The sequence below is a fragment of the Vanellus vanellus genome, assembly GCF_965231255.1.
Source record: "Vanellus vanellus genome assembly, chromosome: 11".
Lineage (NCBI taxonomy): Eukaryota > Metazoa > Chordata > Aves > Charadriiformes > Charadriidae > Vanellus > Vanellus vanellus.
In genome coordinates, this window is record NC_138916.1 from 4,872,128 (window position 1) to 4,898,802 (window position 26,675).

The 26,675-nt window shown below is 38.5% G+C and overlaps 1 protein-coding gene across 2 annotated transcripts; it reads right to left on the minus strand.

The window, feature by feature from the left end:
- Positions 1–127: 127 nt before the first annotated feature.
- On the minus strand, positions 128–26,675 carry IREB2 (iron responsive element binding protein 2). Of its 2 annotated transcripts, XM_082489112.1 has the most exons (22): positions 26,591–26,675; positions 25,190–25,279; positions 21,765–21,930; positions 20,422–20,559; positions 18,161–18,382; positions 16,539–16,608; positions 15,153–15,336; positions 14,510–14,649; positions 13,502–13,673; positions 12,076–12,176; positions 11,453–11,569; positions 10,182–10,341; positions 9,255–9,390; positions 8,475–8,559; positions 7,697–7,853; positions 7,295–7,419; positions 6,895–6,999; positions 6,481–6,623; positions 5,164–5,311; positions 4,953–5,075; positions 4,110–4,295; positions 128–3,459 (listed from the first exon to the last, which is right to left on the minus strand). In XM_082489112.1, exons 1-22 carry the CDS (start codon positions 26,607–26,609, stop codon positions 3,349–3,351), a joined length of 2,898 nt encoding a protein of 965 aa, XP_082345238.1. In that variant the 5' UTR covers positions 26,610–26,675; the 3' UTR covers positions 128–3,348. The 2 variants fall into 2 exon arrangements, with proteins under 2 accessions (XP_082345238.1, XP_082345239.1); XM_082489113.1 differs by lacking the exon at positions 128–3,459 and having other exon boundaries at positions 4,139–4,295; positions 5,005–5,075.

The following is a 26,675-nucleotide window of genomic DNA, read 5'->3' on the forward strand; positions in this document are numbered from 1 at the left end:
AAACATGCATAATGAGACCCGCTCCTTTATTCACCCCACCCTTTCAATACATACTTACAATACTTATATTACCATTTAAAGTGTATTCCTTACTAGCTATTCAAAATAGATTGTAACGTACGAGAACTGTGATACAATTTTCTTTATTAAAAATAATTTACAGCATTGGTAACATTTTATGCACAATTGTCATCAATTGAACTTAAGATATCTCTATACAATGCTTACTGAACTTAAAACTTACACTGTTCTGTTGGCTTTAAACAGCAGACATTTATTTGCAGTTGCTTAAATATGATTAATATACATAGTTTCATGTCCTTATACTTAGGTGTAAAATGTATAAACATCAACACTATCCCAAAGCTTTGTAGTTTGGGAGGGGAAGAGAGGAAGAGGGGCACAAGGAGATAAAACATTTAGAAAAATTGGAACAGTTTCTTCTCCGAATCAAACCGGAGAGAGAACTCTAGGGTAAATATGTCTAACACACTGAGTCACTTCTTCAAAAAGGTACATTTCCTCCTATGCTTTAAGATACTACAAAGAGGTCTAATTGGACAATGTTGTTTTGTGTGTGATCACAGCAATCACGACTGTGCCGCATCCTGCTACTGCCAGAAAGCAGATGTCACTCTTGCCCATCTAAAGCTCCTAGGGTCCTAGCAGTGTGGCCAAAGTTAAATGTCTTCCCTTTGCCACGGGGCTGTTGAACTGGACATTGCAACATTCACTGCTGCACAACGGAGAGGGGATGAGCAGGTTACCATAGATAATCAGGCATTACCTCCGCAGGTGGGTGAGAAGCAGATGGGTACATAAGCAGTGCTGTTCCTCGCAGCACCCACTATGCTTCAGGCATACAGATGTCAAGGGTAGCAGTCAGTCTGCACAACTCACCAAGACGCTATTGACCTCGGCATACTTAGGGGCAGACCCGCTGCAGCAGCAATAGCAGGAGCCTAAAGTTGAACAGCGACTGTGCCGGAGCACAGCTCAAAAGCTGTCGTTCATTGATTTTTAAGACATAGGAGTGCAGCAGAATTAAAGTAGTTGCTATGGTAATGAAACCCATCACATCTCTTAAAAGAGATGACTAGCATTATTGGACAACTTGCAGATAAGTCGCATCCCTTGAAATTGCACTTAACTTCACAATACTGATTTACCTTGACATGGCTTGGATCACTGTCTCCTTCTGAAACAAGGAGTGTGTTACTGCACTAGAGAAGGCGGGAAGAGGCCGTGTTCCCTTCAAGCGTCAGCATTTACACAAGTTTTAAATAGGCTTGTAGTTGTGTTTTTATTTATCATCTGCACAAGGCATCATTATGTGCCAGCACTAAATTCCTATTTGCTCCCCAGCAACGAACATGTGTTTTCTTGAACGAAATCAAGAATATGCCTTTGAGCTGGGGAAAACAAAATAGTATTAGACACTCTTTCACAAGAAATAAGATTTGCTCAATAACTGGATAAAATTAGCAAAAGTGTACCACAGAACAGAAACTCATTCGGCATTCAGTTGAATATAGCATTGAAAAACGCACTGATTTATCGCCCATATCAGTGGTTGGAGTCACTGGAATGGTCTTTATCTTGACTAAAAGAAAACCACAGCAAAACTAGTGAAATATACAAACAGATTACACAGCATTTAACACTTTAGGGAACTTTGTCCAATAAAATAAAAAGGTGTATCAAATTTATGCCAGTGAAGTCAAATTAATTTGGCATTTGAACTGTCAAAAAAATTAATATATTGTAATGATATAATTATGTCAGTGTTGTTTTTTTTTTTTTTTTATGGAATGTCAGAAACATACTATTTAAAGATGTGAATGGTGCATCTGTTAGTTTGCAAGTCAACTAGCTTTGTGTCTGGTTATAAATTGAAAGCACATGTAGTAAAGCTAATAAAGTCCTCTTGGAGGTTTTGATATTTAAGACAATGTTTATCAAGAGCAAAAAAATCTTAAAGCAGAATCTTGACAATTCATAGGCAAGTTAGTGCAGTTTTGTTCTCCAAAAGAAATTAATCTCTACATAAACCATAAGCCGTATTATGAAGCTCTGCAAGACACAGGAGCACAGAAATAGCATCTTGAAGCTGAAGACTCACTTGCACAGCTTAGAAGCTGTCAGTGCTTAGTTAATTGGTGAAACAAGCACTTTTGCAGAAACTGTGCATCTTCCGTTAATATTAAACACAGAACAGGATTTTTACCATCAATGTGCTGACAATTAAATTTATAGAAGTTCCAATGGTGTAAAAGAGCCAGATTTGTACAGTATTCTGGGACCTTCAGCAGAAGAATCTGATGCCTGTTTGGAAGAGCTGTAAACTAACAGCGTATTAGAAAGCATTAAAAAGGCAGTACGTCTGCCTCTGCTCTTTAACATTTGACACGTAAGTATAACTTACTAGACATAGGCCGTATTTAAAGCAGAGACATTTAAACAGTTCTAATAAATGGTTTTAAGGATTTTTAAAGGTTAAAATACTAAGGGAAGGTGCTTTGTCTAATGATATCACAGACAGTACAGTGAAAATTGATGTCGGAAATGACAAACTGTTTCCCTTGAAGTAGGTATTACACTTCAATCAAAGGATGCTGCAGCTTGCCAAGAAGCTAGGGTGCTACACTTAATCTGCATGAACAAAATAATTGGGAGCGTTTTTTTAAATGCAGAGATGTTTCCCATACTTCTAAGCACACAGTATTTCATAGCATGAGCAGTTTTAAATCTGGATCCAGATGAAATATAATCCCATAGTAAAGGTAAGGAAGTCATGATCTGTAATACAGGATACCATGGGCCTCATGTGGACTGCCTTTTGTTCAGCACAAAATCTAAAGAGCAAGAAATTCAAAACTGAATATCTGTTTTAAGCGCTGGATGCAAAAGAAAAAAAAAAAAAAAATCTGTTTGGCCTTTAACATTCCATACATGTGCTACCTTTAAACCAATAAACAGCAGTACACAGATTTACAGTGGAAACAACTGCAGAAAATCTTCTTACATAATAATCTTCAGCACAATCAGTTTCAGATTTCGCATAGTTTATTTACAAAATGGTCTGATAAAACATCCCCTCCATACTTACAGCTCTCTGCCACAACACACATGTTGATTTTAGCAATGTTTAATAGCACCATTAGAATATTATTTAAAATCAGGAAGGATCTTGTTGCAGTTACAATGATTCACAATCTTTTACATCCATGGACGAAGTAACTTTGAGCACACTAGGACTGTTTGCAGTTCCACAGTACAGATTCCTGGGTTCACACAAGGCATTTTCAAATTACCAATTATGCAAGGTACCCATAGAGTCAGTAGCTACTATAAGAATCTTCGAGCCACAAAGTTTAGACTTCCACCATATTTGTATAAAGTTATCTCCATATCGTTTTCAAACAAGGCAATCACGCTGAATACTTTTCCAGTGCTTGTCTTCAAAACAAAAACAAAAAAGAGAGACCAGTTAAGAGTTTTGCTTTCACTTCCCCTTGCTTATTCTCAGTTAACATTCTAACCCCAAGTTTTGTTGAACACAAGTAAATTCAACCTGCTTATCTGCCACTGCGGAACCAAGATGCTGCTGGGAACAGAATGAAGGCTTCTTTTACGGCACAGTTTAGACCCAGCTGGCGGCATGCTACGTACCTATTGGTAACAGAAAGCACCATTTCCCTAAGATGGCATAAAGTATGTTATTAGGGGCATACAGTTCCTTTATGCAGAATGGAACAGCTGATGCCTTGCTCAAATAATTGTACCCTTGTCTTGAAAAGGGCCTGAATGAGAGATGAGACTCAATTCTACCCTAATACAGTGCCCATGTGGGGGGAAAACAACGCCCAAAAGAACAATCAAGAATTTCAGGTTGCATAATACATTGTCTAGAAAGAACATGTGCGTATGTACTTTGAGAAACTTCAATAGCCATGATGAACTTCAGGCAAGACTATAGGCTTACGTTCAAAGAGAATTAAGTTTTGTTTTTTCCTGCTTTCCATCATCAGGATTAACTTTTCTTTCCGTGCTCTCAATTGTCAGTGCATTCAAGAGAGAAATAAAAAAAAAAAAAATGGCAAAGATACCTTAACATCCAAAGTCATTCCGGGCGACAGCTCTGGAGGGAACACTATAGAAAATTGCTCCCTGCCAGTGAGACCCAAAGTACTTGGATTTTCCCCAGGAAGGAACTGAAGTGGAGCTATGCCAATTCCAATCAACTGACTTTTATGAACCTTCTCATAGCTTTCAGCTAGGACAGCTTTAACACCCTGCAAAAACAAGTGATTTTGTATTTACATTTCAAATACACAAGTGTATTTGTATTTCTGTGTTTCAGAGTGAAATGCAAAAGTAAACTTCAAATATATATTATGTCCAAAAATCTTGCAATTCAAACTGAAGAGTAGAGAGTCCTGTAAGTAGATAACATCTTTTAGCCTTACAGCTAGATGAAAGCAAATAAGCCAGAGCAGGCCCATACAGTATGAAGTGGAGTTTTATAACAGGCAGTGCCCATGCTGTAGTTAGCAGGCAGAAAATCCCAGACCGAATGAAATTGCTTCCATTACTTCACATGAATAAATGGCTGACCTGGAACATACTCTGAGTATTAGTGGAAATTAGTCTCCAATAGCTAGATATTTAATACCCCACAGAGACTAAACAGAGGTCAGCACTAGATAAATGTCTAATTTACCTCAAAGTCTGGAGTCTAAATGGTAAGTTACATACTTAGGAAATTCAGATTTATCCTGACTAGTGATTCTCTTCTACGAAGATTCTAGCAAAGAAATTATTGAGAAGTATTATATTCAAGACTGAGGACAGTTTCTAAACACATTCATGCCCAAAACCAAACAATGTGGTTTTAGGTATTTCCAGAAAAAACAAAACCACACCCCCAAACCCAAACAAAGCAGCAGTACCAGTAAAAAAGGCCCCTTTGCAGCCCAGTCTCTTGAGCTACCCAGTCCATACTTCTTTCCTGCTAGAATAATTACAGGAATGCCTTCCTTCTGGTACAACTCCGCTGCTTCAAACACATCTAGCTGTGGAATAACAAAATGAAACAGCTTGAGTGAGTTCCAAATCTACATCACAATTTCAGAGTAGCTATGCAAGCTAATGTATTTTTACCGTTTGTCCTGATGGGAAGTGAATTGTTTTAGGAGCTGGTTTTCCTATGAACTTATTCAGAAGCTTGATATTTGCAAAGGTACCTCTTGTCATCACAGCATCGTTACCTCTTCGAGCTCCATAAGAGTTGAATTCACGAGGTGTGAGTCTAGAACAAAAAGAATATTTAAAAGGGAATCAGTTATTTTTAAAGATTACCCATCTTAAAGCAGTAGCATGACTTTTACAATTATTGCAGCATCTCTAAGTTTTCAGCACAAGATGTAAAGAACTATTCATCCAACAAGTGTAATTACTGGAAATTATGAACAAAATATGCAAATCATTGCTAGATTATTCATGAGGAAAGCTGCCATTTTAAATTAGTTTTCTATGACTTCATTATAAAATGCTATGAGCATTATGGTACTTACAGAAGAATATGAGGAGACTGTTCTAGAAAATAAGTCTGTTTACTAATCCTCTTACCTCAACCAGCATATTTATTAACAAGCATACCAAAATGAGAGCTTTACTCATAAATCAAACGACTATCCTGGGATTAAGGGCCCATTATTTCTTTTTTTCTTGTAATGCTACTCATTCAGACTGAATGCAACAGTCAGAAAGAAGCGTCCATGCCACAGGCTATTATTTTGTCATGCTTCACTGATACTGTAATAATAATACACCTTTGCAATACAACCCAACAATATAATCTCCAAAATATTCAGCAGAGGCATAATCCTGAATAGCTCAGCACCACGTTGTGTTCTGTGCCTTTTCAGAATTTCAGCAGAGGTGAAAGGCACCCACTACTGCTGCAGGATGCTTACTGCTGCAGAGGTAAGTCGAGCACCAGTCGCATTCATTTATAAAACTGGGCTTTTTTTTTTTTTTTTTTTTAAACTTTGTATGTTTCTAGAGCTTCTGATCTGTTCTGTGCATCTGACTGTTCTTGAGGCCGACGACCGTAACAGTGACTAACCTCACATTAACAGAAGATCAGTCACCTGATTTGTAAATTAGTACATTATTTTTGCTTTGGCAAGCACTTGGGCAGCAGACGTTACTGTAACAACAGCTATGAGAACGAGCTCTTTAAGAGTAGGTCTCAGCTGTTGGTTGTAGCCTTAGACAGAGACTGCAAGAAAGGTGATTACAGGGATCGCAAACCAGGCGATTACTTCCGAACGCGAGTAACAGTTACTGTTTTGCGTATCCACGTATAATCTCCATTTTATGCAGCCAGGCATTTATAAAGGAAAGCAACGGTGCTGATCAGTGTGAAGCAGTCCTCTGATACTGTTAGAGCTGTTTAATACGCAAAGTCCTTACCCTTTGTTGGTCAGATACTTAGCAGCAGCACTACTCCTTGCAATGCTTCCAGCAGGGGATATGTGATCTGTTGTTACAGAATCTCCCAAATAGAGCAAGACATGGGCATTTTCAATCAGTTGTGGTGAAACTGGTTCTTTGGCCTAAAAGGGAAGGGGTGGGGGGGAACAACAACAAAAATAAGAAACACGTTTTTCTTCCAAGATCCTTAGAGACATAAACCATATCTGCAATACATGAAGGCACACAATGTACAGGCTCCACTCATTCCAGATATACAAATAGCATTTACAAGACTGAAAAATATTACTGCTAATCAAATTTGTTACTTAAACATTGAAGCTTTACTGGAATAGCTATTCCTTTACTTAGATGTAATGCATATAATCTGGTGTATTGGTCCAATGTACTTACAAGTTTATCAAAAAAGGAAGGACATCTGATATAAGTAGATTTTAAATCCCAGGGAAATAAAGTTGACTCAGGTGCTTCCAGTAAATTCCATCGTTTGTTTCCTTTCTACAAAAAAAGAAGATTAACCAAAAAGAACAGACAAATTGGTTTATGATTTTTTTTTACATTCTGAAAGCAAAGACTAACTGGTGATTTTCTTTTTAAGTTCTATTATATACTACAAGTTACCTCATTGGATATTACTTAAGAATCACTATTTAATAGAAGCATTCATCTCAGTTAAGTCCTCCTTCACAATAATGGAAATAACTGACAAACCAATCACATTCAACTGGAAGATACTATAAAGCTACAATGAAATGCAATCTTTAAGTTATGTAGAACAAAAGACCATTTTTACCTCCATTTTTTCTTTCAATTCCTTAAACATGGATGATATCACACACTCTTCCTCCACTGTGTGAAGTTCTTTTCGGGTGGGCCAAATATCTCGTAAGTAAATACTTTTGCCATCAAAGCCAGTGCCTGAGTAAGAGTTTAAACAGAATAATAATTTTGAATATATACATATTAATATTCTAATATAAAGTCTAATATTTTATTCTTCAAGTCTTCAGAGATGGTACCAGACATGCAAAGAACTTCATCAGTTAATGGATATTTTGCTTTAGCTATGAGCAACACCACATATAAGTGTGCTTTCTTTTCAAACATACTGGTTTTGTATGCTGAAACGCATGTGAGGAATCCTCTTCTATGTATGCATCAGATGCAGAAATAGAAGACGTAAGGAAATACTTACCCAAAGGCTCAGTTTCAAAGTCTATTCTAACAGTGCCCGCAATAGCATAAGCAACTACTAGCGGTGGAGAAGCAAGGTAGTTGGCACGGACACAGTCACAGAGACGTCCTTCAAAGTTCTTTGTTCCAGACAATACTCCACAGGCAATGATATCACCCTGAAAGACAGACCCATACATATTTTTCTTGGGCTTCGTGGTACTTCAACAGCTTGTGCCATTTTTTGTTGACTAAGTAAGTCAGATGCACTTTCAGCATTCCACTTCAAATATTTATTCTAACGCTTCAACATAAAGGCATTTTGTTCTCTCCTGCTACCCTTTCTCCTCCTCCTTTTCACTTGAGTCTCTGGATGTGTCCTCCAGTCACTTCAGTGAGCTCCTCTCCTGCCTTTTATTGCTTGTATTTTAATTCTGCTTCACAGGAAAAAAATGCTGCAGCAGTTTAGACATTTCTGGTTGAAAAATCACTCAGGCATATGGCTCTTCAAAACCCTCCTCTTCATTTATGACACCAAATCTACACATTGCATCCTCCGTAAGATTAGACCCTATGTATTTATCTTGTAATTTATATCCATCGGCTACAAATACTGTTTATTGTGTTTATTGCACATAGCAATGAATTACCACGGTCTCTCTCTGACACGCAGACGTGCAGAAATGTCATGCAAAGACCAAACCAACAATAAAGTATATTTTGCACAGATTACTGTATTTCTTGATCGCTTAACTGGGTGAGAACTGTATTTCTGTATTCAACAAGCCTTAGAGCTTTACCTGCTTTATTGCATTCCTGATAGCTTCTGGCAAGGGGGCAGTGTTTCCAACACAGGTTGAACACCCATAACCGACAACCTCAAACCTACATTGGAAAAAAACAATCAAGTAGCAATTAGATGATCACAAGCAGTTTGTTAGCAAAACAGCTTTCTCTTTTATTAGCAATCACTATGAATTTTTTTTCCTTTGACAATTAGCCTGTTTAGGAAGTGAACGGCATACACTACATCTCACTGACACAAGCAGGAAAATACGAGGTAACATTTTTGTAGTCGATCAAGATAAAATATCTCAAGATGTTTTAAGTTCCATAAGTAATGGCAAAGTAAAGGCAGTAACGTTCCTCACAGAGCACAGCTGAATTATGAACATAACCTAATTGTTATTGCTACAGAGCAACTAAAAACATGCTAAACAACCCACAACAGCAGCAATGTCAAGAAAAGACTAATTCAGACTACCTTGACAAATTTACATCCAGCTTCCACTTCTAAAATATATAAACAAGTGCATCCTGTCTTGTAAGACACTTACAATTAAGTAGATCACTACTGAAAAAAGACAGTTCAGATGAGAGAGATCTACACATAGTAAATTGTAAGGTGAGAATGAAATGGAGTAAACCACAACTTTAAGTCAGCAAATAGTTAAAGTTACAATCTAGTAAGTTAAGAACTAGCTAATCCAAAATGAACAGCAACCATATTTACCAACCTGTATAAAACCCCCATGTACTATTTTCCTAAAAGGACAAATGAAGCAGGAGTCACAACTTACCCAAGCTTACTGAGGTACGGTAATACTCCACTTGAACTGAGGTAATGTGTAACCATCCCACTGCCCGGTGATAAACTTGTTCTTATGTAGGGCTTAACCACTAGGCCAGCTTCAACAGCTTTTTTGGCCAGCAGCCCTACCAAAAAAGAAACAAACAGCTTATGTTTTGTATATTACTTAAAAGAATGTCTGTATGATGGTACCTTAATTAAATTAAGCATACCCCCCCCCCCAAGAATGAGTAGACCTTCAGTTTATTAAAATTATTAAAGCAACTACTACAGTTTAGATATTAGACCATTCCTATAGTTCAGATACCCATTTTTTTTTTCTGTAAGAAAAATCTCTTTCCCATGTTCTAGCTGACAGCGCAAATCCAATTTCTTCTTCTTCTAACACAGGCCACAGCCTCAAAGGGAAGCTTGCCTTGGCCACAGAGAACATCAAAAGAAGAAAGCAAGGTCTGAGAGAGGATTAGCTGTTCTGGGAGAATTGTGTGCAGCTTGAGAAGGTGCAGCACATACTCCTGAGCTAGTGGCTAAAGGACAGGTCAATTGTTCAGCAATATGGATTGTCTTTCCAGACTCTGCAGCTAGCTATAGTTCAAGCTACTGTCATCCAGGACAGAGCCAAAGCTAAAGCCCACCTCCTACCCTAAAACTGGTTACCTGCTGAAAGATTACCAAATATAAAGATTTTGTAATTACTAGCATTAATATTGCTTTATGACACAAATTTTGAGATTGTATTAGAAAGTAACTTTCATTATATAACCTCCAGAATATACAACAAGTTTAAGGCTAAAAGTTTACAGTTTCAAACCTTTAGATCAAGTCATTACACAGAGCCTACAAAAGCGAAAGTAAAGGCTGTGTAAACATGGGAGCACCATTAAGATGACATTAGTTGTCACTAGTCACAACATACCTGCAGCAAGCATGACAGATGGGTTGCAATTATTTGTACAGCTGATTACTGCAGCAATGACAATGCAGCCATGAGATAGCTTGTATTCGTTTCCTTCATACTGAACTGGTACAATGTCATTCTGTTTCTCAACTGCAATCTGAAACCCTTTAACACCAGACTAGATGACAAAAATACATGTTAGCAGTTATTAAAGTACAGAAAGTATGACATTACACCAAGAACGAGCAAATCCTCATTTTAAATTAATATTCAGCCGTCCCATTAGGAACCCTTAAACAGATTTTAAAAGCAGTACTCAGTTCATGCCTCTATGCTCGTTTCCTGCTATACACAAAAGAACAACCCTTAGCAGTACATGTCTAGTTCTGTACAATACTTGTTTCCGAATTAGAACCATACCCAAGATTTTAATTGGAAGAGGATACTAACTAAAAGCAGACTAGATCAATTAACATCTCTCACTCTCCAGCTCTTCAGCACCTAAGTCATCCTCCAGAGGTTCCTTTCAACCTCAACTGATCCACGATCAGTTACGATTTCTCTCTCCAGCACAACTGATCATTCTGTATTATACACCTCATCACAAGCCAGACATGCTAAAACCAACAGAATTTTTACAGTGTCTAAGCATATGTTTCTACTACTGCTGCCAGCCTTCAACTTTAATGATAAACACTAAACATGAAGATGCATTCCTTTATCAGCTGCATTCTTAGATACCTATGCATATACCTAACCAAAAAATATCACCTTCAGAGTAAAAACATTTCCTTTGTGCTCATTTCCTCATGCTAACATTTCCTCAAGTTAAGCTGCAAGCAAAAATCATTCGCTAAGTTAAGAACCTAGAATACTGATTAGCTAGAAACCTTGGAAGTCTTTCTGCATCTCCTTTAAGATATGCCAAGTTTTCTTTTCTTACGGTAATTCTGTTTTGGAAATTAAGTAAAATACAGCTGTTTAAAGAACTCCGAAAATGAGAAAGTGTTTCCCAAGCTTATGCTATTTATGACTTCAATTTTTTCATCCCTAGAAGTCTAAACTGTGAAATTAAGGATTTTTGGAAGTTCATGTTCCTGACAGACACACCTATGATTTATCAGCTACTATCCTTGGGCCACTTGTCAGGCAAGAAAAGAGCATCATTGGCTAAGCTGTTTATATCGTGATAAGGAGGGCTCAGCAGGTATGCAAGGTGTAACTAACATAACATTTATTCATGTAGACTATAAGAAATACCTTTTGAAGAGTACATCAGCTGTACAAACCTTTTCATTCAAGCAGGCTTGGAAGTCACTTTTCATGTTATTAACAGCCACTCTGTCTTGGGACCTCTTGGGGCCACTGACATATGGAATTATAGAACTTAGACTTATTTGCACTACCTAAAAAAAAACAACACACAAACACAACACAAAAACAAAACACACAACAGAAAAGCATGCGTTATCAATCCCAGCCCAACATTACATTGAATATACTCTTGAGACATTCAGGACCTCTTTTCCTCTTTTGTTTAAAATTTGAATGTTCTGAGACATTAAAACTCTGGGCTTCCATTCTCAAGACTGCCCACTGTAAAAGGCTATTCATCATATTCAAAATGTTTGAACGTTATCCCTAACTTTTCTACCATCCATAAGACTTACTTGATCACTCAGGAGTGACAGGAGTTCAGTATGTTACTAGACATGAACGTCATTGTACTTCCCTTCTTTCCCCCACCTCCTGTATATTTTGCAAACATACTCAGCTTCTCAAAATTGTGAGTTAATAAATACAACTTTTATTAAGGCAATGAAAAGTTGCAGTAAGAGACAAAATTGTTAAATCAGCATCAGTTATTTATTATGAGAATCAAACACACAGAACCAAGTCATTTCAAGCGTACCTGGGAATACTCAGGTTCTCTGGAAGAACTCTCATCACTTCTAAATAACTTCACAGCTTTAAGATATGCTTCCATGACCTCAAGCTTGGCCTTGTCAAAACCTTAGGAAGGTTATTTCAAACATGAGAAAAGTCACATTAAAAAAATAAAACAAAACCCACAGTTCTCAGAAATTAAGACTGTTTAAGCATGTCATCCAAAGTGTTTTTTTCAAGGCACACTACTTGCATAACCCAACCCCTAGGAGCTATTCAGAAATTATATACAAATTAAAATACTTTAATTTTTTTTTTTGTAGATTAGCTTAACTTTCCTTCTTATATCAAAGAACAAAATAAGTAGTTCCAACTTCAGCAGTTGTAACTATAATTAAATTTACAGATTTGTCCTTGAAGTTCATAAAGCTTTTCTCTTTTAAGATTTACTTGTTTAATACAGATCATATGCTTAGTTGATAACTGCCAGTATTACTGGCTATTGTTAGAAAATGTTTCATTTGCTTTGCCCTGACAAAACATGTTTGTTATTAAATTAAAAATGTTTAACTGTTATTTGAAAGTGACAGATTTCAGTGTCAGAAAGGCTTACTAACATGAATGAGATTTTTTTTATATCAGTTACCCTGTGGCTTTCTCTATTTGCAGTAGCTTAATAAGGAATTGATATCCTTCTAGCTTAGCTGGACATGTCAGTGAAATAATGCTCTTCAACAGAAAAAATATCGTTGTGGAAAAAAAAATCAGAAACGTGTTGTGATTTGTTTTGCAGTTTCACTTATTTCTAGTAATCATTTTAGATTTTGATTTTGTAAGGAATCTTCAGGTAGTTAAGATATTCATTGCATATCGAGAAGATTTATATTCTATGCACTTTTCAAAATATAAGTGAGAATATTCTTAATGCTTTTCTTTTAAAGGTTTACCTATGCTTTCAAAAACAAAGACTCTGGATGTTGAAAAGTTACTCAACATTAGTAAGTCAGGTATCAGACAGGTGAACCAGACTGGTCACAAACCTCAAGAGCAAGCCAGCCATCCACATGCCAGAGCTGTGCGTGCAAAGACTACAGCCTCACTTAAATGCATGGGATACACGAAGACAAGACAGGCCACAAGAAAATACCCGTGTCAATAACGCAGGTAAATAACCCAGACGCCACACACTAAGCCAACAGTAAATATGTATGGTACAATTTTTGAGGTAGGTAGTACTCAGCTGTATGGGATTCTACAGGATAAAAGCTGCAGCCAAGTATATCCCATGACACAGCCCCTTACTGTACAGCAGAATTTTACACATTAAATCCATGTCAGAACTCTGCAAAACACTGTTTAAGAACTACGGAGTTTCAAGCGAAAAAACGTATTGCCACTGATCACATCTAAACCACTATTACAATAAACCACTATTTTAATTTCACCTTTACCTGTATGCTTTAAGTGCTTCAATGTCACATTATCAACAGGGAAAAAGCTCAGAATAGCACCATATTCTGGACACATATTTGCTATTGTGGTTCGGTCTGCTACAGACAGCTGGGAAACTCCACTCCCAAAAAACTCAACAAACTTTCCAGCGACATCAGCTTGCCTAAGATGCTGTTTAAAAGAACACACAACAACAATTGTTATGTGAAGAGGTACAATGCAAGCAATGTATGTTGCAACAGTTCGCAATTAGCAAGTCATGAACATTTAAAACAAAATCTGAAACCTTAAGGTCCACGTTTGCAAAAAAAACCCAAGCCCCATTAACATACTGGGTTCTAAAGATCTACACTGGAAGTTTAAATAATAAAACAGGCTTCCACCTGCAACCGAGCTCTTCAGACTTCCTGGCTGAGAACAGATACACGCTCCTTAAAGTGTCATGCTACAAAAAAAAAGGAATGTGCTTTCAAAGCAATCACAGCTCTTCAATAGTTTGACACTAGCTCTTCACCTACAGCAGTGACAGTTCATGCCACCCTGGCAGAACCCTGTCTTCAGAAAATACATTCTCACATTATACCAGCTTGCAACCATCGGTTGGCCTTGTGTCCAACAGGAGTACTGCAGAACAAAAAGGGTATCCAGAAAAAAATTCTGAACTAGAGAAGAAGCCTACATGCTGTCAGCAGGAGAAGAATGGAGAACAGGGCTTATCTCCCCTGGCCTCAACTCTGCACACAGTTTTGTGGGTTTGTTTTTTTTTTTTTTTCAATTATTTTTTTAGTGGAAAAAGGGCCTGTAAATAAACCACTAAAGTGGGAAAAGAAGAACACACTACTTTGGAGGACTATTAAATAAAAACGGTTAGAGATATTTGTATCTCTCTGCGCTGCCATGATTAAAGGTATACTAAAAATACTCCCAGCATTTAATTCAGTTTTCAAAAACCACTGGTAAAACTCGCAATCACCTTTTCTTTGTTTGAAAAGGCATCGAACTCTTACCTTTGTAATGCTTAGCACAATATCTATGGATGTAGCAAGCGGGCTGGCCGTGCCTGTCAGTTCACACCCAACCACCTCGGGCAAAGTGAGGGTAACTGGCATCCCCAGCATCACTGCTTCCGTTTCAATGCCCCCAACACCTGGAAGGAGAATATTAGGTTCAGTAACCAACACTAAATATGTTGAGGTCCCAAAAATCTAATAAAACCCTTCCTATTAAGCCTAAAGGCTACAGCAAGAAATGTAGAAGTTCTCTGTTAAGTATTTGTACATGAAAAATAAAATCAAGGAGGACTACTCCTGAAGTTAGATTTCACAGTCAACTAGAAAATATTTTATATCTAAAATTAACTGTCCAACAGAAAAGAAGCCTTCATACAAATTTTATACTGCACGTACAAGCAGCACTTACTTGAATATCAATTGGGTTTTTGGCTATTTTCTGTTTAAATTACAGAAAGCAGTTTCTCAATGGGAAGAAATGTTAGTTGAAATTACTTTTAGACAAAAAACATTCTGAAGAATAATTCAAGGCAGAGTTTGTTATGCTCAAGACAGAAATATCCAGTGGGAAGAGAGTATTTCTCAGCAATGCTTTAGTACGCCTTTCAAAGTGCTACCAAGTTACTCTTAGCATACTTACCCCAGCCCAAGATACCCAAGCCATTTACCATGGTTGTATGAGAATCTGTGCCAACCACGCTATCTGGATATAGGAAATCTTTAACTTCAAAAACAACTCTTGACAAATATTCCAAGTTAACTTGGTGCGCCATTCCAGTCTCAGGTGGAATTACGGAAATATTCTTGAAAACCTTTGAACTCCACTGGAAGTTTTCCAAAATGAAGAAAAAAAAAAAAAAAAGGTGCATTTTTTCCAAAGGTATATTCAATTCTTAGAACATAACTAAAAAGACAAAACTAATATGCAATAAATCAGTACTTGCTATTTACAATAGTGGCTTTTACTCGTTTGTCAAACAGAGGTATGTGGTCGCCTTGGATTCTGTACATTCTTAATCACCCACAAAACCATTCATTCCATTCCTGTTGAAGGCTGGATCAATAATTCATACTTACCTGTCAAAAGCAGGGCTGCATAAATCTTACCTTCCAGTTCACACAACTGATTTCAAGCACAGCTAAGACTATTATTTAGACAACAGAACCTAAGCACTTGTGTTTATAGCAGAATTCAGTTTAGGTTTCACACTCCTGGATGGGACTGAAGATGCAATTTAGAAGTGTCTTGCTACACGCAAACTCAGGATGCTAGATTTAAAAAAGCTGACATGGAAACTTGTAACAAGATTCAGCTTGGCAGTTTCCCTCTTCAATAACGTAAAAGCTAATTTGCAACTTTCAGAAAGAAACCTCCTAGTCTACCTGTATGAAAAGGTTTTTAATGCACTGCATCGGATCCCTAAACCATGTAGGGTGAGGATCAAATACCAGCGTTGCAAATCCCTGGCTAGCAACAAAGCTGCCGATATTTGCCACACAAGACTTCCATCAAAAGTAAGTTTACTGGCACTGCTGGCTAGTTTGAGGGCAGCAACGTCTCAACACCAGCCTCTGTTCAACACTTCCAACTTCAGTAAGATTTGTCACAGAAGTATGGATAAAAGAACCTTTTATTCAGAAACACATTGTGACCTAAGGCACTGAGCTCACTAAAAAGCCTTAAAAAGACTAATGCTTTGTGAATACCTACTTTGTCCACTACCTTCACACTGGCAAGAACCAAATCAAACAGTGTGAATTTTTTAAAGTTAGAAATACAAAGAATTATCTCCCCTTTAAGTGATATCTAGACTTAGAACTTCTGCTGCCTAACAGTTTTTAGATTCAGTCACAAGCCATGTTATTAGCCAATTTTCTGTCCCCATATGAATTCAGATTTGAGAGTCTGACATTTCCAAATGATTACATTAGTCATCTAACCCTGAACACTGACAGACAAAGGGAGCAAGCTCTTAAAACAACCAAAACACAACAAAATACAAAGTCCACAAGTACACAGACATACCTTAAAAAATTGAAGCCTCTCTCTATTTCTGCCAAATTCCATCTCTTGATTTTTCAATACTGTCTCAGGCCTAGGAAGATATCAAGATTACAAACACTGTCATAATCTACTTCAAATTAGAGAAGAATAAGTTATTTTCGCTTGTTTGATGAAAGACTCATTTAAGCCTGCAGCACAATTTGAAGCAGTTTGTTAGAACAAAGATAATTCCTTCTTTGCAGCAAGCTTTCTGTAAACAGTGAAAAATAACTGATTTTATCTGTTCTCTGCTTAAGAACATGTTTATTCTAGGTATAGTTTGCCTAAAGCATTTGATCTCAAAAATACTCATTTTAAGAGATCTATTCCAGGCATGTACTACAATACACAGAAGCTTTTTTCCCCCTCCTAATCAGTAGGTTGCGCAACTCACTCTCCATGTTCTGTAGTAGCCCTTTGGCAACCGAGTAGAACATCAGGGCAATTGTAACTATCACTTCTGTATTTCTTGCCTCCAAACCACAATTTTTTTCTTCACAAGTACTCATTAGCACAGTCTCATAAAATGAGCCACCTTTTCTTAATAAGTGTTATTTATCAAGATACTGATACTCATTATAAAGGAATAACCCACAATTTAAGAGGAATAACCTCTGCTTTGAGAAGGTGGACAAGGAAGGGAACACACTTGCTTTATACCAGGAAGGAAATCCTCAATTTTCTAGAGGTGTATTTTATTTCGTGACCCTTCCTTTTCTTCTCTGCAGTGTCAGAAGGTTAGCGACTATACTGCTTTGCAAAGCCCTGCACGATCGTCATCATTCACGCTGCAGCTTAATAAATATCACTGTGGTTTTGCTGCCAGAAATATCAATATTGCTGAAAACATCACTAGTTTTGCATTCCTGTGCCTGTACTGAGCAGAAATATTTGCATATCTATAAAATCACCAAGACAATCAGCATATCACATCACTGTGGGATACAGATTTGATCAGCTTTTAGATTCTACACCTGTCCAGCCCAGGAAGATAGGGAACTGAACAACCTATCAGACAAAAGAGGTGGCAGCTGAAAGAGGAGGATGATTACATGTAATTGTCATAGCTGGAATGGTATGTGATGATCAGTTAATAATATTGAAAATCTGGAAAAGGGAGATAGATGAGGCTCCCCTGGGCCATTATGTACAGGCAGGATATTCATTACATTTCAATGCAGTAACAGATGGACTGTGAGATTCCATAGAAGCTGGGGACAATGTATAGGCTAGTTCTTAATTCTTCTATACGAGCCAGAGCCTTGGATTACTCCTATACTTTGTTGTCCTTGTAAAGAAACAAGGGAAGTCACAAAATTTAATTTAAAAAAATCACAGCCGTGAGTCACACAGTTGGCCATCTGCACTGTGTAAAGCCCTTCCTGTAAAAAAAAAAAAAACAAAAACCAAACCATATTATTTTAGACTAATTCAAATCTGCTACATCAGACGTTCTTCTAAATGCTGAAACCTGTCTGTGGCACATGTGAAGAAGAGTACAGAAGGATGTTTAGAAAAAAAAAAAAACACAACAAACAACTGTCACAGGCAGTGCTTAACAACACAGAAGGGTGCAAATAATTAAAAAAAGGAAGCTTTCATACTCAGGCACTGGCTGAAGGTGGAAAGGACAGAGGATAGGTGTGTTCTCAATCTGGGCAGAAAATTGTCCTGAGTTGCGACTTGACTCTCCGGTGCTACAGGGTCCCTTGCAGCCAGTCTGACCCCTGCAAGGCAGCTTCCGAGGCTGTGCTTTAAGTGGAGAAAGCTTTGCCATCGGCTTCTGTGAATCACCACCTCCAGGATTTGGAGCATTCTGTATTGCACTGTAACATTAAACAGAACAATAGTTTAGACATTAGGAATTTTGCCCCCCCCCCCTTTTTTTTTTTTTTTTTTTTTACAATCCCTTCAACAGATTATAAAATATCTGAAAAAAAAAATTATTTTACCACAACCCTGTTGCAAAGTAAACTACAACTGGATAACCTTAGTTAAGTAATGTAGGGTGGTAACAAGTAAGTGAACAGAACTGGCTTGCCTGAAAGATGAACACCAGACAAACAACTCCTTCAATTTGTTCACAACAGACCAGAAATCTTTATAAACAATGTTGCAAAGGCTAAACTCAGGGTTTAAAACTTCCAAGGCATGGGTAAAGCCTCATCCAAGCGGTGGACTTGCTGAACATGTTTCTTTTTAAGACAGTGCTGTATGTGTGCTATTAAGTCCACAGAGGAATGGTTACAAAGCTTTCTCAAGGAAAGAAACGTAACTTTATTATTTAATTAGGCTTTTTATACAAATTCTCAAAGGCTCAGATAAATTTTATGCACTATTTAAGTCAGTCAGAAGACAGGAAAGTTGTTTTTTTTTTTTTTAAAATAAAGTCTATATAGCATGCTACCCTATTTGTACAATATTCAGTCTACACATGAGAGCAAAAAAAAAACTTCTTGTGAAAAATGAATGACTTGTTACCTCTCACTATTTACCAAATCATGGATTCTTAATTAAAGCTGCTGCTTTCTTCTGCCTTAGTAACACAGAAAGATACTTATGTTATCAAATTGCAGGATATTGCATGGCCTCAGAGGATACCTTGTCTAAATCCCAACTTAGTCCACCAGCCCCTGATCAGCAGGAGATGGAAGCTGCATAAAAGCAGCACAAACCATCCTGTAGCAGAGGGTTTCTTATCATAGGCCAGCAGCTGCTGAGATCCTGTAAGCTTTCCAAAAGTGAAACCACAGAAGCCGGATTTATCATTACAAAGCAGCATGTTGAGACCTCTTGCCAACACTTGGTCTTTCTGATAATTTTAGGTCAGCCTAATTGCAATCGAATCAGCTGTCCCTCCAGACACAAGAATGGACAGACCACAGCACCGAAACAACACACATGCAACACAACACATGATTTGTAGCTTCCTGCTCTTCACTCTTTTAACGCTAACCAAACTGAAATCCTGTATGTATTTGGAACCTCTACAGAAATGACTCATACACCATGTCCATGTGACCACTGGCTTCTTCCCCATGAACTTTCCCAAAGAACTTGAGTAATTTACACCATTCTGCATGAGTTTGAAAGGCTCCATGATGGAGGGGTGGGGGAGACAGTGGAGGGGTCTGCATTGTTCACTCAGTGTTTACTTCAGCAAACACTGAATAAAATGCAAGTTTTTCCCCTTCTATAGTACTATGTTTCTAGCAAAAGGCAGCCCCAGGCGGTTTTCATCCAATTACTGCCTGTCAGGAAAGGAAGAGCATGCTGTTAGTTTTCCAGTCCCAATATTTTTTTCAGACTCCTACAAGTACACTTTTCTCTCTCCAAATACATGCAGCCTTTTTTAATCTGTTGTAAAATCCAGGCCCATAAAAAAAAAAAATCAGTCCTAAGCTATGGGCTGATGTGACAGTCTTTCAATATGTCCAGTAGGACTGCAAGCTGTCTCTCTGGAGCTGTGACAAGGCAGTCACATTTAAAAAAAAAAAAAAAAAGTTGTCTTTAACCTTAACAGTAAGAACAGGGCAAAGCAAAATTACAAACTCTCTCTGCTTCATTCTCTTAAGACATATTATTTTCTGGAAACCATGAAAGATCCAGTTATTTCAGCAATCTCTTGCCCAGAATTTGGGTTGTCAGTCACCTTCACCTATAACCCTTCACCACCATTCTTTTTCTCCTTCAAGAGTGTTACTTTATCCATTTTTATCCAGCCCTCTTTCAGATACCATCAGGTATAGTTTCAGGGATCCACACATGACAAATGATTTGATGGGATAGTACCCAGACCAGAGTGAATCCGTACTTCAGTATCAGACAAAAATGTACGGTTCATCAAAAAAATGAGGTACATTACCATTTGCTGAAATCAATCTGAAGAGAATGGTCAACAGTGAGATCAGTTGGGCAGGCAGGATTGACTCTCACAGGATCTCCTCCAGCATTTCTCACAGCTTCCCTCATGGCAGCAAAATCCACCATTGCTGGAATTCCACTAACAGGCAGAAAAACAAAGTAGTATAACAACATGGGACATTAACACTAAAACATACAAGCTTCTTTTTCATTTTAACCTTATTTAAGTCTAGATCTACCTAATTTCTAATTCATATAATAAACCCCTACTATTCTGTTGTCTAAATTTTAAACAACTTGAAATACTTTTAGAAGTTAATGGAATCGGTACTCATTCACAACAAGCAACAACATGTTTGAAGATAACATACCAAGCAAGAACACAGGAACATCTCAAAGATGACAAATTTCTCTTTTGTCTTGCTACGCTTCTGAAGTGTGATGGTATTTTACTACAAAATGAACTTTTAGACACTTATTACCTTTAAAATAGAACCCTGCTATGCAAACAATGCTCATGCTACACATATTAACACCTTAGCATGTATTATTACACTTCTTACAGAGCCAGCCATTTCTGAAGCTCATTGCGTTTTACAAAAATATTCTTGTTGCTGTTACATAGACAGGTGTACCTAAGTACAAAACTGAAAGGACGCTGTTTATATAACACAGTACTATCTAAGTCTCTCTGACTTTGCTTGCTAAGCAGAAACTGCCTCCTTTTTATTATTATGACAATTCCTTTTTTAAATTATCTCGCTTCTTGATAAATATATAGTTAGTGAGTCAGCAAAACAGCTTAAATTTAATATTTGCAAATTACTGAAGGACTGCCCTTTTAGCTATGCCATACTTGAATCAGAAAGAAAGTTAATATCCTAAGAGACTTCTTTTAAATACATGTATTATTTATGGATTCAATTGGCTTACATATACTTGTGGAGTAAGCAATACTTAATCTTCAGTTAACTCAAGCAAGAATTCTATATATTTCAATGAACTGGCAGTCATCTGGCTACAGCCAAAATGTCACCCCTACCATTTGTGTTTTGGCTCTCAGCCTGTAAAGCGTTCCTTGTAGGCCAACAGCATCAGCTTTGCCAACCTGCACTAAAACCTGGGTACCCTATGGAACAATTCCTACCCTTGCATCTCAGGGAATTATCATGAGGAATCTACTGGACAGCAGAAGCAGCGTACGGGTTTCTACTGAGAAAAAGACATCGCTCAGTACCAAAAGGCTAGGTGCTATTTCTTTTCAAGCCAAAGAACTGTACATACAACTCAGCGAGTTTACACAGATAATTTCAGAGTTTCTGGTGCATGCACACACACACTTACGTGAAGTCTTGAAGAACAACTCTGGCAGGACAGAAGGGCACTTCAACATCATTCTGTTTTGTTTTCCAGTCCAAGATGTTCATAGCATCTGTTTCTTTCACTAAGAAGCCATCACAGTTACGGATACTGGATTCAAACAACACTCGTATGGAATAAGGCAGAGTATCTAGGGTAAAGCAAAGTAACTGACTTAATTAGTGCAACACTTCCAGTTTACATAGTTGTTTGTTGTTTGTTTTTTTTGTTTGTTTGGGTTTTTTTTTTTAAATTACAATCTCACATTTCTAACAAATTCCACTTAGCTAGGGATTGGAAGGATGAGAGCTACAGGAGCCTGCTTTTCCAGTTGCCTTTGGGTTTGATCTTCATTACACAATATGGAACAGCGAGTTGCATAATGTATACACTGCAGAAGATGAGTTATCATATGGGATTTGAACAGAAGATACCAATGGCTTGACCGCCCTGTGTTATGACAGTGACATTTAAGAAGGTATGCTATGCTGGCAGGAGAGAGACACAAGGAATGTAGAGCTGGGACTACTGATCAGAGTGGGTGAAAAGCAACAACAATTAGAATAGTCAAAAATATTTTTTAACTGTAAATTTCACCATTTCATTACTTGAGATATCAAGCCAAAAGCACCCGATGCTAAATATTGTCTTTTTTTTTTTAAATAAAGTTATATGAAGACCAGAAACTATTCTGCCATGTGCCCTAAAATTAAACACATTTCATAAATTATAGAGAAGAATGACATTTCACTAAACACAACTTTAGTTAGTTTGTTATCCGGATTAAGGTATTGACTAGAGGCAGCTTTCTGGCACAAGAAAATTTAGGGAACTGGAAGTGATAATGTAAAAAATAGGAGGAGAAAAGAGAAGCAGATGTCACTATTCACTGCAAACAAAAATATCAAGATTAAATCACATTTCTCCCCAAACCCCATTATTTTCAGCACCATTCAAGCAGGCAAATGACTTTATGAGAACAGTGAGAAATATAAAAAAAGTTTGTTGGAAGAGGGTGAGACAACGAAGTTCAGGCTTTAACAAAAGAAGTTCATATTTGGTGGTCTCAACCTAATCCAGAGGTTTGTCCACAAACTAGTAATATAGGCTTTACTGACTCTGTTCTCATTGTCTGTCTTTCTCAGATATTATCCATTGCTGTCTAATTAGACAAATCACCCAAAATAATATCAGAATGTCATCAAATACATGTCTAATCAGCTGTAATGCCACCCCTCACTTTATTTAAAAGCCAAGTTACCAGAAGAAAACTGTTATTACTTGTAATCCAAGAAAAAGTATAGGCATCAGATCTGTACAGCAATAAATCTGACTTTCCAATGGGCTGCTTAGCAGCCATCAGCTCTGGAGAAGCGACTACTTTTCTCTATTAGGCACTAGCAAGCTCACATCTGCAATCTTGTGGGTAGTTTTGTGCCTCCCAGGATACAGGAGATCTCAAGAAATGAGATCACACCCAGCAAAGGGCCTTTTAAGTTGGGAGACCTGGGTCTGCTCACCCTGAGAAGAGAAAGCTGAGCTACAGCTAACTGTAATCACCCACAACCTAATAGGAACTGCAGAGAAGGTGAGGACTGACTTCGGAGAAGTGCACAGTGAAAGGACAAAAAAACATGGTGCAGGAACACTGTGACAGGATCGAAGGAAAAAGTTCACAGGGAAGGTGGTTAAGCACAGGATCAAGAGAGGTGGTGGAACCTCCATCCTTGCAGATCTGTGGAGTTCAATCGAGAAAGGCTCTCCAAGCTAACTCTACTCCCAGCAAGATGCTGGACTAGATCTCCAGCTGCCCCCTCGGCCCTAAATCCCTCTGGGCTCTTTCTAGCTACCATTTTCCCCATAACTGAATACTATTCCTAACACTAGAAAATCAGTTTCTCCCTGGCTTTGCAAATAAATCAATTAACATCTACATTAGTAATCTGATTGACTTAAACAGGCACTTATTGTCAGATTATAGTCAGAAGCCCCAAGGCAGAGGGCAAACAGGTAAAACTCAAAATTAATATTCTAGGAGCAAATGCAACGAGCAATTCCAGATGCTGGATTTGCTATCAGTGCTGTCCCACACTGCACTTGAATTTTGCTTAATATCTTGCTAATATGTAGTTAATATGAAGCTTCCAACTTCTGCACAGAAGTTTCTATTGTACACTTCATCTAGTCTATTTAGACTCCTTCTCCAAATATTTTCAGGAATATCCGCTACTGCTCCAAGCTTTACGGCACATCTTAGCAGAAAGTAATCTCTTCTGTTTATATTTCCACTCCTGTCACGAGGCTTTCCAAAAAACTGCTGTAGAACTGACCGGTTTTGTTCCTACCACACTACTGCTTCTTCCTGGACAAAGCCACAAACAGAAGCGTTCTACCTCCTTCTTACGTGCTTATCTGAAACATTAACTTCATTATCACAAGTTGTAGAAATTCACAAGAGCACACAGCTGTTGCACCAAAGTTTCAGCAGCCATTGTGCACCAGCTACCCTCTCTCTTCCCTTCAAACAACAGGGAAGTAATTAGTGTTGTCAAATATGGGTTTGAAGTGAAATACCCACTGGTAATTTTTTAGTTAAGAAACACATCATTAATTCTGTGAATATAGGAGAGTAATTCAGACTTTACAACCAGTGAAACTGAAAAAAAAAAAAGGTCCCAAATACCTTTAATATGTACCTCAAGTAAGTATTTTAGGAGTTTAACATGAAAGCAAAGGGAGAGAATAATGAAAGTATGTTTTGATTATCTGCAAGAGCAAAGCCTATTCCAGCTGACACTGATCTATAGCTCTCTCCATCTGTGTGTACTCCCCTCCCCCATCGCATATGCACACACTTTTTATTTTTTAAAAGGCACCCAGATACAGAGATCCAATAAAAGCCATTTTGGCACATACCACTTAGTGTTACGTTACATTACATACTAATGACATGCTGAGATTAAGCAATCGTTTGAACACCACAAAACCTCATCTTTCTGCAGCAACTGCACTAGAAGTTATGTTCTAGTAAACAGTTACCCACTTTCTGAAGTTGCTAGAACACCAAGAAGCAGTAGAAAATTATAGTAAAAACTGTATTTATTTTTTAAGTACTACATAGGAGTTCTCTGTCACTTCATTGTTTCCAAAAGAGAAATTATTGTGATTTGGTTTTGCTGAAAACTCTACCAACAACGATACTTTCTCCCTTACTGAAAAGCAGGTACATGAAGTATTACACCCTACCAACTTTGTAAAGCAATAACAGATTGGAAAATTATAAGCTTTCAAATATACCTATTAAGAATTCACGTATTCACAATTGCATCTCCTAACATTTTACAGCAGTAAGCGGTGCACGTTTACTGCTGGTACCATCCTAATTGCAAACAACTAAAAAGTATCATTACCATACTTGGCGCCTCCAAGCTTTGAGACATTGTAGAACTTCTTTTGTGGATAGTTTTCTAATGCTTCAATTACGGGCTGGTAAGGGCTTCCTGGGGGGAAAAATAAACCCAAAAAAAAAAAAAGTTACAGCCATAGAAGAATGGAAGGTTTGAGCATTGACAGAGGAAAAAAATGGAAGGTTTGAGCACTAATAGGAAACTCATAAGAGCTGATTTTACCAAGAGTAATGTTCCTCTAGGACTGTAAGTACATCATAATATGAAAAGGTTTCTGAATGTATTGAGACACCTAATGATGTAGATGTGTGACTAAGAGAAATTTTAAAAGTATCTGTAATAGTAGGTACATACAGGTCATGCAAGTAATCAGCACAGTCACCTGCCTGAATACATTTGACCTTAATTGTCTCAGTTTACCATCTACAAAACAGGATAAATGCACCTCACCAACTCAGATAAGAGATACAGGTCTTACTATAGTAGAAAACATACAGCATTAAGTGCCTTGACTAATGACAAACAAAATAAACCTCCTAACAGCTATTAGGTGGAGAGAATAATAGCTTCTTGAGAAGCAGTGGTTCACAAAAAGACTGTTTTAATTCAATTGCTAGCAAACTAAAGGGACAGTGCCAATGATATACTGCCTCAAGCCTAGAGAGCTTCATATAGTAAAAGTTTAAGGAAATAAAATGTAGATTACAAGCAGTGGGGAAAATGGTGTTAGTTCTGACATCACTGAGCTGCTCCTGCGATCGCGAATCCCAACCGCTGGATCTGCGGCACAGCACTTACCCTTTGTTCACTGTTTGCTTTGATCTTAATACACCACAGTTACAGTTCCACTGCAAAGCAAACGCTGCATCACCGACAGCTAACAGAAACTGCGTCACTCGTGCACCCAAACAATTCGCATGGCCCCCCAAATTAAGCCGAGCACCGCTTAGGCCTCAGCCCTACGAGCGGGCACCTTTACGGGCTCGACGCCCCTCGTTTGCCGCACCGTTTGCGAGGGACAAAAACGGTCGTCAGGAATAACGGGAGGCCCGGCGGGACGGGTTTACGGCCGCCGGCCAGCGGGCGGGCCCACCGCGAAGCCGACCCCGAGAACAAAGCGCCTCCCGCCGCGGGGGCAGCCGCCGCCGGGGGCGGTAACGGGCTCGGGGAGGGGGGGTGCGAGGCCGACCCGCTCCCGCCCGCCGCAGGCCCGGTGCAACGCTGCCGCACAAAGGGCCGGGGCAGGAGAGGCGAAACGCCTCACACCACCGGGGGCCGCGCTCGGCCGCCGGCCGGCGCGGAGGAAGGGGGCGAAGCGAAGGCTCAGGCCGAGGGGGGGGGAGGGGGGGTCCCCCGAAGCCAAAGGTAGTCCCCGCGGGCAGCGGCGGGCCCACTCCCACTGACCTGGCCTGACAGGGTCCATCGCTGGCGACCATATTAGCTCTGCGGGGAGGGGAGCGGGGGGCCGGGGGGAGTGGGCCCGGGCGGG